The sequence below is a fragment of the Hyaena hyaena genome, unplaced genomic scaffold (genome assembly GCF_003009895.1).
Source record: "Hyaena hyaena isolate Hyena2069 unplaced genomic scaffold, ASM300989v1 scaffold_57, whole genome shotgun sequence".
In the NCBI taxonomy this organism is placed as follows: domain Eukaryota; kingdom Metazoa; phylum Chordata; class Mammalia; order Carnivora; family Hyaenidae; genus Hyaena; species Hyaena hyaena.
This window is the reverse complement of record NW_024080690.1, coordinates 1919897-1933869: the sequence shown is the minus strand read 5'-3', so window position 1 is coordinate 1933869 and position 13973 is coordinate 1919897. Positions and strand designations below refer to the sequence as shown.

The 13973-nt window shown below is 40.2% G+C and overlaps 1 protein-coding gene across 1 annotated transcript in view; it reads left to right on the top strand.

The window, feature by feature from the left end:
* The window catches only part of BUB1 (BUB1 mitotic checkpoint serine/threonine kinase), a 44716-nt gene that overhangs the window by 14367 nt on the left and 16376 nt on the right, over positions 1–13973 (top strand). Inside the window, exons 10-17 of the mRNA XM_039231773.1 lie at positions 2095–2354; positions 4175–4233; positions 5528–5656; positions 5752–5862; positions 6614–6713; positions 7735–7816; positions 10553–10727; positions 12687–12774. Of these exons, the coding sequence (XP_039087704.1) occupies positions 2095–2354; positions 4175–4233; positions 5528–5656; positions 5752–5862; positions 6614–6713; positions 7735–7816; positions 10553–10727; positions 12687–12774 (1004 nt within the window). The remainder of the gene's footprint in view (positions 1–2094; positions 2355–4174; positions 4234–5527; positions 5657–5751; positions 5863–6613; positions 6714–7734; positions 7817–10552; positions 10728–12686; positions 12775–13973) is intronic.

Genomic DNA, 13973 nt, shown 5'->3' with positions numbered 1-13973 from the left:
GCTCTTAGTTTCACTTCTCTTGGTCACATGCCTCCCAGAACCATCTGCCTGCCTCCTCCACACTGGCCTCCCCGACTCTTCTTGGTGGTGTGTCCCTGCTTATTTTCTAGTTCTTACAGCATCATTTCCTTTTAACAGCCCCATTTTGGTGGCACACAGTCTCAAGGAGCTTTTTTTTTTTAAAAGCACATATGAGTGATTAATTTTTTGAGACTTCTTGCACGTCTTAAAAGCATCTTTCTTGTACCCTCACACACGGGTGATCATTTGGCTGGGCGCTATGTTCTTGAAGGGGAATCATGTTCCTTCAGGATTGTTTTAGTGTTCATACTCTCAGCTCCACTTTCACTTCCATTATGAGATGTATCTAAATGTCTGAATGTTTCTCCTGATCAGCCTCTTCCAACTGTTATTTTAGGTATTAGAATTACTCTACCAACCTTTTGTTGAGGTTCTGGAGGGAGTAGATGATAAAGCACATGTTTAAGCCTCTGTCTTTAACTGGAAGCCTTCTTTATGGAGTTTGCTTTTGTGCTGGGATTTTGTGCTGGCATTGGGATAGCATAAGGAAATATTTCCCAAATAGACTGTCACTTGCCCCTAAATCATTTATTGAGCTACTCAGCCTTTCCCCTTTGATTTAAAAGATCATTATCGCATACATTTTTAATATACAAGATCTGTTTCTAAAATGTACCTTTGTTTTGGTTAGTAGGTTTCTTCTTGATCATTCCATATTGTATATTTACCATAGCTTTATTGTAAGTTTTGATATCTGATATAGAAAGTCTGATTATTCCTTTTCAAAACCTGTCTTCAGAATTGAATATTATTAATTTTGATCTTTTTTTAGTTTGATAGGGGAGAAAATGGTATAGGTCATTTTTTATTGCTTTTTTTTGATGACTAGTGAAAATGAACTTTTTATATTTTATCCATTTGTTTGTGAACTAACTACTCTTGCTATAGATGTTGGTGCTTTTTTTTTTTAACAATTTGTGAGAATACTTTTATATGGTGAAGAATTCTACTGTCTTTTAACTTTTTAACATGAGAGTGTGTAGTGACAGTCTAAGTGCACGAGTCGAAAAACAAAGGTTTCAAGTCGAGAGCTTGTCAGCCTTCCCACTGTGAGCCATGTTTTTGTGGCAGCTATTATTGCAAGTTAGATTCACATTTTATCCTCGTTAGAGAGAAGATGGCTACCAAGCGTATTTTTTTTAAATGGTTTATTGTCAAGTTGTTTTCCATATAATACCCAGTGCTCATCCCCACAAGTGCCCTCCCCCATGCCCATCACCCCCCTCCTCCCCACCCCCCATCAGCCCTCAGTTTGTTCTCAGCATTCAAGAGTCTCTCATGGTTTTCCTCCCTCCCTCTCCCCCACTAATTCCCACCTTCTTCTCCCCCACTATTTCCCACCTTCTTCTCCCCCATGGTCCTCCGTTAAGTTTCTCCTAATCTTCTTGTAAGTGGAAGCATATGGTATTTGTCCTTCTCTGCCTGACTTATTTCGCTCAGCATAACACCCTCAAGGTCCATCCATGTTGCTACACATGGCCAGATTTCATTCTTTCTCATTGCCATGTAGTATTCCATTATATAGATAAACCACATCTTCTCGATCCATTCGTCAGTTGATGGACACTTAGTCTCTTTCCATGTTTTGGCTACTGTTGAGAGTGCTGCTATGAACATTGGGGTACATGTGCCCCTATGTATCAGCACTCCTGTATCCCTACCAAGCGTATTTTAATGAAAGGAATACCATTAACGAAAGGGCATTGATTTGTTAGTCCTTTCTCAAAATTAAGAAAAATAAGACAGTTCTTAAATACTGATAAAACTGCAGGGACTCGTTATTTCAGTGATTAGAAATAGGAGCTGCCAATTTATCTGTGGTCAAGAAGGTACAAAAGCATCCGTCATGTACAGTGGTCCTTGTTGTTGTTGGCTGTACCTGAAGGGGTGTGGGGATGCCACGAGGGGAGGGGACTCCAGAAGACAGATGCCATTCTTTGAAAAACTGTAGTAACTCATGAGTAGTACTAGGACTTCATGGCTTTGTTTTTGTTTGTTTGCTTAACATGAAAGGTTAACCCAGCATGTATGGGGCCAAGTGCAGGCTCCTGGCAGGAACCGAGAGCTCTGAGTCTTCCGGCCGTTAATCAGCAGACCTCAAAGAACATTGGGGAGAGACCCAAAGAGCCAACACCTGTTGCTCCTCCTGTGGCAGATGCTGTCACTGCCACTTTGGTGTGCCCGGCCGTCAGCCAGAGCATAGCTGTTCCTGTTCCTTTGACGGCCCAGCCAGCGACAGACTCCATGTTCACAGCAGCCAGAAAAGATGACGGGTAAGGCAGAGGTAGTCCTAGAGGCGATGGTGATAAAGAGTGGCATTTGTCAGCTTCTCTACATGTCCTGCCGTTTCAAGAAGAGTATGTAAAAGATCAATGATTCCTGTTTTTAAAGTAATTTTTAGATGGGCATATTGTTGAAAAAGTTACCAAAATCGTCCCAAATCTTTGAGATTTATTACTCTATTTTCCTTTTTGAGTATTTATTTCATTTTGTACTTCTCTCTTCAATTAAAGATATTCAGTACCCTGAAACTCACCATTTTTGGGTTTTGTTTTTTTTTTGGTAACTGAAGAATATGCAGCTATTAAACTGTAATTAAAGTGAAATTGCCTTTCTTACTGGCCTTGAATACATGTAGTGACTTTTACTGTCCAGACATGTGTTCTGCACTTGGGTTCTCCTAATCGTTCTGTCTTCCCACCAAGAGTAATTTAGGATTCATATCCATTACACAATATGCCAAAATCTATCTGTACACTGCTTTGGAGGTTTTTTCCTCCAGTTCTGAGGGATTTTCCTAGATTTCAGAAATTATAATTTATAAACAATAATTTGCTTTGTTTAAATTTTTATCTCCCATGACTTCGGCACGCTGTTTCTCTCTTTTTACATATAACAGTTTTATTGATCTGTTAGAAAAAATGAGAGCAACAGTGTAACTCGTACCCTTCCGTTAGGCTAAACTGTTAGCACAGATTATGGTTCATAAGGACGGGTTCTTCTTAATATCTGAGGTTAATTTTATCCATGATTTCTCCTGGAATTAATATTTAAAATGCTTTTTAATTCACATTAGATTAATAATACAGACCTGTGTCCTGTGTCATACCGTGTATGTAGAAAAAGAACTGTTGTGTTGTTGGGGGCTCTGACCTCTTTAGTTCTTCATTGTTAACTTAGCTATAAAATGATAAAAACAGGAGAGCAATGGCAGACCCGAAGAGATGTTGCATGTCCCTCTGCCCCAGCAGAGACAGAGTCAATGAGGCTGGAGGAGCCAGTCAAGCTGTCCCTATAAAATTGTGAAACTAACCTAATGAACATTTAGCTCTTAGTCAGACACTTGAGCTTGACCCTGACCCCGACCCAGGCAAAGGTTTGAATGGACCCCATTGGTACTCTCACTAGCCAGGACAACTTACTGTGGCAGAGAAAAGAGGCCTTTGTCTGGAATCATATATAAAAACTCATGTTTTTAAGATAGTTTAGTGAGGATTTGTGAAACTAAGTGTGTTGTACTTTTTCCTTACACCCTAACATGGTCCCTGCTAAGGGCATTCTAGCAATGTTGAATAGACAAATGAGGTCCACTGTGGTGACTATACTTAAAGTGAGATATATATGTCTTGTGTGCCATCTTTTTTATTTCTTGAGAGCTCTTAAAGTCGGAAGAAACGTGCTATGTGGCTACTGGCTCATCATCACAGTTAAAGCATTGCAGTGCTTCCCATAGCATGGCTGTGGCTAGCTGCATTGGTCACCAACGCCTGGACCTGGGTGTGAGCCCTTTAACCTGTGTAATAAATGGGGTCACTTGAATTAGAGGCAACTTTCCGGCCCTATCACGTATAGGAATGATTATCATGGCGTTAGAATACAGGCCCATTGTGTCAAGCCAACATGTAGTACCTGACCTTTATCTATAAGAATTTTTTTCTTCAAAAGGAAATGCAAGAAGAAATAAAACAGTTTATGTATTTGCAGTATAGACGTAAACACTTCTGTCCATATTTTACGAACAGGCTTATAATTGCTGACATTTTTTATCATTCATTTTTGGGAGTCCGTTTGTCTCAAGGGTTTTCTCTTTCAGATGTGTGACTAGAAGTACTCATGAATTCAAACCACTGAGTGGAGCAGAGATAAAAGAAGGTAATGTTTAATTGTATTAAATTGGTTTCTGACCTCTACCCAGACTTCTCCAGGTCACTAGAGGTCTGTTGGGTGGCTGTGGCTTGTGAAGACTTCAAACCTTACTGAACTGGGATGTTCACTTTCCAATTCTTAGAATTTAGGGGCAAGAGAAGCCCACGACCATCTCAAGTAAAGGTAGAAATCTACTTCTTAGTCATATCTTATTAGGTAGAATCCTTTGGAAACTTGATTTTATGAAACCTTTTTTATTAAATTTCTTGGCAGATTTATCTAAAACAAGAGTCACCTTCAATATATTGTGAGGTAGGAAAGGAAAATAAAAGTTTAATTCGGAGTGTTTACTTCTGTTTGGTACTACTTTGTTAGGCATTTGCATAAAATGTAAGTTTTGTGAACAGAACAAGATACACCAATTGTGCATTCACTTGCCCTCTGTGACTAGTAATCCCTGGAGTGACGGTTCAGTGGGGAGCAAAGCTACTCGAAACAGCTAGCAACACCTGCATTGCACCAAGACTTCCTGAGCACCTGCCAGATGCCAGGCACTGTTCCAGATAGTTAGGGGTGGGGTTATGAATAGAAAGGACAAAACCCCCCGCCTGCGCAGAAGGGGAAAGTGAGCATTAGGAGGAAGGGACTGAAACGTCAGAGGTGACCAGGAAAGATGTTCACAAAGAGAGTGATATTTTGGGTAAAATCCCAAAGGAGGGAGCTGCCCATGCAGCTGGCTTGGAAAGCCTGTTTCAGGCAGAGAGAACAGTGAGTGCGGAGCCCTGAGATGAGAAATATCCCTGATGGTTTCTATGCACAGTGAGGAGGCTGAGGTGGCTGGAGTGAGTCAGAGGAGAAGGAGGAAGATGAGGTCTGAGTGAACAGGGCCCAGGTTTTGCAGGGCCTTGTATGCCATGGTCTGGGCTCCAGCTGAGTAAGACAGAAAGCCAGTTTTAAGATTCACTGTGTGACAATTGACATGTATTTCTTAGGATACAGTGGAGCGAAGGGTGCTATTAATGTAAGGCTCCTAATTTGATGTGATCTTAGACCAAGCCACTTCACCTCCTAGAACTTTCATTTCTTTTTCTATAAAAGGATAATTCTTGCCTTACCTGCCTCATGGGACTATTATAAAAATAAAAATGAAAGATATGCAAGCACTATAATAATAGACGTCCTTAGCGGTAATTATCAGCAATAATAAAATGTTTTCATTGTAATGTTTCTTAAATTTGGTGCTTTCTAAATTATTCTGATTTCTCTGCTGGTAATGCATTTTGTCACATTTCCTTCATAGGGTCTGAAACACATAAGGTTATTAACACAAGTTCTTTTCACACAACTCCAAACACCTCACTGGGAACGGTTCAGGCAACCCCTTCCAAGGCGCAGCCCTCACCCACCGTGCACACAAAAGAAGCATTAGGTAAAGCCTTTTGTTTGAACATGTGGCATCTGGCAACAAATTAGTGAAAACTCTTTTTCAATCATGTTTACAGTTGCTCTTTTTATTCTTCTAAGGTTTCATCATGAATATGTTTCAGGCTCCTACACTTCCTGATATTTCTGATGACAAAGATGAATGGCCACCTCTAGATCAAAATGAAGATGCTTTTGAGGCCCAGTTTCAAAGTAATAATTTGTTAAACTCTACTAAGTGCAGGCATTGTGGGTGGTTGCCACAGGAAGTATCAAGGAATGTACAAGAAATTACCCTTCCCTTGATTAGCTTGTCCCATAAGGGCAGGAAATGCATGAAATAAAAAAATGTGATAGTGTTTGAAAAAGTACTAAATATATGTCATAGGTTTGTTTTATTTCTTAAAAAATAATAGAAGGACAAAATCCTGGTGAGTAAGGAATGGCCAGGAAAAGCTGAGTACTTAAGTATGACTTGAGCCTTGCCTGACTCAAGGAATGAATAGCCTGGGTGGAGTGCTGGAGCCCACATTTGTTGTCCCAGGTTTAATGCTGGAAGCCAGACCAAGATCATCATGAAGATAAATAGGATCATTAGTCTCGGGAGGCATTAGAATTTAAAGTTAAGTCAATTATCTCTTACAGGAAATGGAAAGAAAAACCACAGAGAGCTTTTCTCAACGAGTCAGGTGACCAGAGCAATGTTTTAGGAGAATGATGAAGACCGTGCCTTGCATGTAGCAGGAACTCAAGGCCTACAGGCTCGAGTGTTAAACCCTGTGACCACGGTTAAGTCACTTCATCTCACTACAAAGTGACTTATCTTGTTACCTAGTATTCGAAAACTGTGTCAGTTCTTTTCTGTAAGCTGTTAGTCCATTTTATTTGTGGGTGAAGTTTAGCATCAAGTATAAATGTTTTTTCCTAATACAATAATAAGATACTACTTTTTACTCCAATGCAGAAAATGCAAGTTCTTCGGGGGCCTGGGGAGTCAATAAGATCATCTCTTCTTTGTCATCTGCTTTTCCCGTGTTCGAGGATGGAAACAAAGAAAATTATGGGTAAAGAAACATTTAATTATTGCTTTTTCTTGTGTTCACGTGAGGAAACAACCAGCCAGTTTTTCGCCGGGGTTGGAAGAGATGCAGTGGACTGGGGAGATCGGTGTTGTCACAGTGACAGGTGCTGGCAGAGGTTCCTCTGGGAAGCGGGCTAGTGAGAAAACGTGGCTCGCTGATCAAATGGTCTGGGTACCCATGCCAGCTCTGCCAATGGCGAGCATTTTAACCACATGACCGGAAGATTCTTGCTAAAGTTCTCCAGATCTGCACTGTACACAAGAGTTACAAGAAAACAGACCTCCCACAGCAAAAACATGTGTTGACAGGAAAAGAGTATGGTTACAGATTATCAGAGAACTGAAGGATTCTATAGATTTGAAATTGTATTAGGTGTGAATGATTTTACCAGCACAGGTATCCATACATGCTCTGTTTATATTTGCAGGACTGATAAAGCAGAAAAGGAGGTGGCTTAAATTGGGTCATGCTACAAAGAGATGTTTTAAGTTGAAAGATCATCAGGGAGCTATGTGTAGGAGTAGAAGCTGGTAGCTCCAGGAATTTTCAGCTTAAATCATAGAAAGAGGGATGTCAATGTGAATTAAGTTTATCATGGTGTTGAAAAGATTCATATTGAGGCAGAAAGGAAACAGTCTGACCAACTCAGAGGGAAGTTCCATAGCTAGACCTAGTGTTAGAAATAAGAAATAAAATGTATGCCATCCATGACATTCTATTGGCCATAGCCCGACCTCTCTTTTTGTTCTATTTATAATTCAGTGTAGTAGTGGTTTTATATTTTCCACCTCTCTTAAGTCACTGTAGATCTATGTTTATATGCACAGTCAAGTTAATTCAGTTTGCACTCAGTTTTCCTACAACTACTGTAAAAGTAAGGATTGTGTATATAAATATTAACTAATCAAATAGGATAAGTAGAAAATGTTTAACAGTCTTACTTACGTGGTAGTATCTCCTATAGCATATTTTACAATTTATAATTTTATAAATCTTCCCTTAGCTTACCACAGCCTAAAAATAAACCCACAGGAGCCAGGACCTTTGGAGAACGCTCTATAAGCAGATTTCCTTCAAAACCAAATGTAAGTAAATCACTACCTCATCCATGAAATTAGTCTTACAACTCTTTGCCCTTCATTTTACCAAATTATTATGTCAATCAGATGAGATAGTATATACAAAAACCATCCTGAAAAATAGAGTGTTATATGAAGAGTGGGTTGGAAGGTTATTCTACAATTATTGAAGTATCTGCTATGTATCAAGCACTGTGATAGATATAGAAATGGAAAAGTGATATGCTCCTTGCCCTCAAAGAGCCTTTCCTTTGGCAGGAGGAACCAGTAGGAGATAGATTTTTTCCCTAGACCCAAGAAGTAGGGCCTCCAGTGGAATATTAGAAAACTCAAGCGCGAATTAAACTGGAGGGTCCGTCATCAGTGTAACTCAGCAGACAAGCACCAGCATCCTTCTGTCAGAGCAGCGATTGTGCCCAGCCCATACGCCGCTTCTGCGCTCACTCTGCCTGTGTCATGTGGGTGCTGTGCTTTTCTCCATTCACCCCAGCCCAGCCCTCTGGCTGTGATGTGTCTGAGCATAGTGCTGAAAAGCCGTGCTAAACCCTGGTTCACAGTTCTAATTCCATAGTGAACTCTTTTTTTTTTTTTTTTAAGAGAGAGAGAATCCCAAGCAGGCTCCATGCTCTCAGCACAGGCCCAACATGGGGCTTGATTTCACAAACCCATAAGATCATGACCTGAGCCAAAATCAAGAGTTGGACGCTTAACCGACTAAGCCACCCAGGTGCCTCCACTGTTTTCTCCTGAACAAATTATCAGTCCGTTCACTAATCCTTCTGATGAACTTTTTCACCTTCTAAAAAACTTCCAAATAATGGACTGGATTTCAAATATAGTGGTATCAATTCATAGATGCATTTCACTGTACTATTCAGCCCACATGTGTTTTGGCCAAAAAAAAATCCATGATGAATTTTTTGTATCCTGTCCCTAACCACAAGCCAATTGTCTTATCCTGTGTCCACCTGAAGAAACAGCCAGCCAGTGCTTTCTCCAGCGTTGGGAGAGAGAGGGTGGCTATGTAAAATCTGTGCACTACATAGTAAAACCATGGGTGGCCTTTTATTGGCAAGTAAAGGGCTTTGCCAAGTGTAATTCTGACTCTGCAGCTTCTCTTTGTGTACAGACTCTAAAACTTGACCATTGCATTTTTGGACAAATAGCTAATTCTGGGGCTGAAGGAAGAAAATACAAGATGAGCCTGGAGCATCTTGTAGTGCCAAAAAAGTAAGGAAGCGCTTTAAAAAAACTGACAGCATAACAAAAGAACTCAGGAGCCAACCTGAATAAGCCAATGGCCAAACCTGGCACAATTTGAACAAGAAAATAAGTAGAATATGGTAACATTGGATTATAACCCAAGAAATAAAATAAATATCAACATTGATATAAAATGGGAGAGAAGATAAAACTTCATTAAATTAATGAGTAAAAAATTAGAAGTAATAAATGTAGAAGGAATGAGTGATAATAGAAAGTAGCCATTAGAACACCACAGTAATCATTGTTCCAGGCTGGATCCACAAATGAATACTAAAATTAGTGAGTGAAACTTTCAGAAGAAACAAGATATTTGTACAGCCTTGCAGTATCTCACCCACATTATCAATGTGGTTGTTTTGACATCTGTCCACAAATTCTTTGATATCCCTCCCTCCAGGAGGTGGATCTTCGTTTACCTTTTTTTTTTTTTTAAGTTTATTTATTTATTTTTAGAGAGAGAGCTTGTGTGCGTGTAGAAGAGACAGAGAGAGAGAATCCCATGCAGGCTCTGCACTGTCAGTGTAGAGCCCAACGTAGGGCTTCATCTCAGGAACCATGAGATCATGACCTGAGCCACAATCAAGAGTCAGATGTTTGACTGACTGAGCCACCCAGGCACCCCATCTCGTTTAAAGTGTAGGCGGACTATGATTTACTATAACAAATAAGGGTCGGGAAAGGGGAAAATAGTTTCTTGCAGAGCAGAAACCTGGTGGACACCACCTTCACCAGGTGATTGGCTAACCTCACCAGTAATAAGTTGTGTTGATATCATATATCCCCTAATATGATGTAATAGAAAAGGGTACTTTAACCCTGATACTCTTCCCCAAAATCAATATAACCCCAGTCTAAACATGTGAAAAGGCCAAATTTAAACCCAAATGGGAGGGACATTGTATACAGCTCCTGCCCAGTATTCAAGTGTCCGTGTAAGAAAGACTGAAACAGGCTAATACACTGACACAGATAAGAGGAGACATGACAACTATATATGTCACATGTGTCCTGGACTGGACCTTGGAACAGAGAGGGGACATTAGTGGAAAAAATGATGAAATCCAAATAACATCTATAGTAGTAGAGTAGTTTTTACAAATGTACCAGGATTCTATAAGATGTCAGCATCAGAGGAAGTTTGATGAAGTGCACATGGGATTTCTGTACTGTCTTTGTAACCCTTATATAAATCCAGACTTTTCAAAATAATAATAAAAAAAAAAAAAAGGTAAAAATTAGAAAATAAAATGTGACCCTTCAATGCAGTGTGACTCCACTGGGGGGTGTCAAAAATGAGGTGTCCCACTTCGGGGAGAACAGAACTACGATGTCCTTGACTTTGTGTTAGCCAGGGGCGACATGTATTTCCTCTTTAATTCCTCATTTTTGGAATTTTAAAAAGTATGAATGTGTTACATTTTGTGGGCAAAAGAGGGAGATTGCTGCTTTTTTTTCTCAGTTCATCTTTTGTTGCAGGAAGTACCTCATGCTGAAGAGTTCTCAGATGATTCAACCGTATGGGGCATCCGCTGCAACAAAACCCTGGCGCCCAGCCCTAAGAGCCCAGGAGCCTTTACCTCTGCTGCGCAGCTTGCGTCCACTCCTTTCCACAGGCCACCAGGGGATTCGGTGCACGCTCTGGAAGATAAAGGTGTGTGTCGCACTACTTCAGCGTCTTGTCTTCGGCCAGCTTCGGTTCTTGCACAACTAGTTTTCTTCTTGGAAATTCTAAATGGAAGTTTAAAAATCATAAAGAGGAAGCTTCAAATCCAGTTACTGTATTATTCCCTATGTGAGTTTTCCTTTTGGCGTATTGTTTCCTTAAAGTCTGTGCATTTTAGAAATTTAATAACTTAGATTATAGGTAGTACAGGAGAAATACCTATAGAAGCATTTAAACGTAGATATGCAAAGTCCAACCCATTTGTGCAGGATTTAGGTTTATGTTATGTTTACTGCAAACAAAATGGCCCCTGCAGACAGGTCTATTTTAAGGGTAGCAAATAGCAAATTTTAGTCCTTGGTAAGTGTCTACAGATTTTACGTTAGAGTTGTAGCCAAGTGCTACACTCAGGAAAATGAAAATTTTTTGTTAATGACTGACCTCATGAGAGTAATAGTAAAATTCACAGTTCTTATTTCCCCTAAACATAACACTCCTCCTGTATCAAAGATTTTCATCTGAATTGAACCTTCATATAAGACATTTGCATTAAGCACAAATAATTCATTATTACCAACCTATTAAAATTAAATACCAACCTATAAAATATATACAATAAGGTCTGGGACCACTTTACCATTTTTGATGACTACTAATTTACTATGCTAATCTACTAGCCAAACTCCAATTAATGCTGACACTTTTTAAAAAAATTTTTTTAAATGTTTGTTTATTTTTGAGAGAGAGAATGTGAGTGGGAGAGGGGCAGAGAGAGAGGGAGACAGTATCCAAAGCAGGCTCCAGGCTCTGAGCTGTCAGCACAGAGCCCAATGCAGGGCTCGAACCCACGAGCTGTGAGATCATGACCTGATCTGAAATCGGACGCTCAACCAACTGAGCCACCCAGGTGCCCCACTGCTGTCACTTTCATTAAAAATGGTAATTGTTCCCCAAACCAATAATGGAAGAAGTTTCAAAGGATTTCATTCCCCTTCGTGGAAGTATATTTCACTGTAAAGTCTGAGCCTATAGACCTAAACATTTGAACTAAAGACTAAAAAGTTTCTCATAGTACTAACCCAGTATGTTACACTTCTTTTCTGAATTTTGAAGGAGAGGTCAGTCGAAATTTGGACAATTGCCAAGTGCCGTCACAAGCTTGCCACTTTAATAAAAAAAATTTTTTTCAAGTGTTTTCCATTTTGGAAAACTAGTTTAATCAGTAGAGTCTTTCAGAAAGTCAATATTGCCTGTCCTTGCAGTATTTGCACTTTAGTTAGATAAGTAGAAGCTAGTGTTCTAGTTCTAGAAAGGACTACCACCTGTCTGGGGAGGCAGCATCTGCTATGTTTAGGGCAGTGTAATACTTGGCTGTATGTAGCAGTAGCTGCCTCCCTAGCCTGTCTTTCCATAGACAGGTTTTATTTGTGTGTTTTTAGTTAAAGGGAGTGATGGTAAGTATTGCCAGGTAGCTTCCAGATACAAACACTCTAAATCAGTTTAATCAACTAAACACTAACATACTAATTGAAGCAGTTGGACAGAAGGACACGGATATCTCTGCCCCCCCCACCCCCTCCCCTGAAGCATCGCAGCATTTTGCTCTCCGTGTCCTTGTCATCAGGTTCTCCTGAAGTGGGTTGTGCCCTCTGCCGTACCAGTAGCCTCCACAGGCATCCCGCCCAGAGCTGACTTGCCACCCTTCGGACCCTTTTCCCTTGAAAGATTGTATAGAGTTGAAATGCTCACAAATAGTAGTAGTAAAAAAAATTTTTAGTGATTCTTTTTTCCCCATTTTTAAAAATTATGGAACATTTTACCATGGAACACTATTTTGAAGTTATAATGAAAATTGGTGTAAAAAGGAACCCTCAACTTGATAACTATGTAAGATCGTATGGACACATGCATGCATAACGTCTTTCTCTAATTTTCTACACATTGCAGAAAATGTGGTAGCAGAGCAGTGCCCCCACGTGACTCTGGATTCTTGTGAAAAACACATGGTGGAACCCTCAAAAGACAGAAAGTTCAGGTACTGGGAGGGCACATGTGCCTCTGTCATCGCACTGTCACTCTAGCTTTACTTTTAGGATGTAGCTGAATACCTAATTCCAACCCTTCGAGGCAAACAGAGATTTCATTAACTCGCAGGTATAAGCCAGGAGATACTGTGTCTGTACACAGCGTGCTGGACGCACAGGGCGGGGCGGGGGGGGAGGGGAGGAGCGGCTGGAGCATCAGAGAGTCTCTATGGGAGCAGCTCCTGTGACTGACTTCTACCCCTTTTGAGAGCAGAGCCCTACATACCCTTCCCAGCAAGACACCCTGGCACATGGAGACTACGCAGAGCTGAGCAAACACATTCTGAGAAAGGCGTAACTTCCTTTCCAGAGGAGGAAGATGGAATGTTTAGGTCTCCTAGGTTTGGTACAGAATGCAGATGTAGCATGCACTAGTGCTTTCCGGAAGTGAAATTCCACTGGTTTTGAATAGTCTGGCAAATGTAATAGGCACTAAAAGTAGCTGCAAATTTTGAGTATTATATTCCAGTATAATGCTGATACTTTTTATGTACTGTATCCTTTAGTTAATCCTTACAGTAAGTTGAGTTGTAGGAACTATTCTTTTCACCATTAGAGATGAGGAAAGCAGGTCTAGAGAGTTAAAAATAAACAAACAAACAAGCAAATAAATAACCTGCAATTATACAGCTTGTAATTTGCAGCACTGGAATTTGAACCCGTTTCTCTAATTTCAGAAGCCTTGCTCTCGCTATTATATGTGCCGCCTCTTGTCATTAAAAAACCTCTTCTTAAACTAAGACTCCAATAAATTAGAAAAAGACATGAGCAGAATTTACAAAAGAAAAAAAATAAATAAACATGGAGAAAATGGTTAACTCACTAATAATAAAATAAATGCAAATTAACAGATCTTGCCTTTTAATTTAAAATTCTGCTCGACAGGCATAGCCTGTTCCTGCCCACAAGCAATCTTCCTACCTGCAACTGAACTTTTGATTCACGAGACTGCCGTCAGCCACACTTGGTGTAACATAGACCTATACAGGGCAAAAATCAGTTGTCAGGGGAATAATGTCTTTGGCCCCCGTGAGACAATTAAGTTGCGAGGAAACACTTAAGAGTAAGGTACAGATGTTCCCTAGCTTAGAAGCCTTGTTTCCATGGGCGTTAGTGTGTCAGTGGCTCTTGCAACACTCTAGATGTAGAT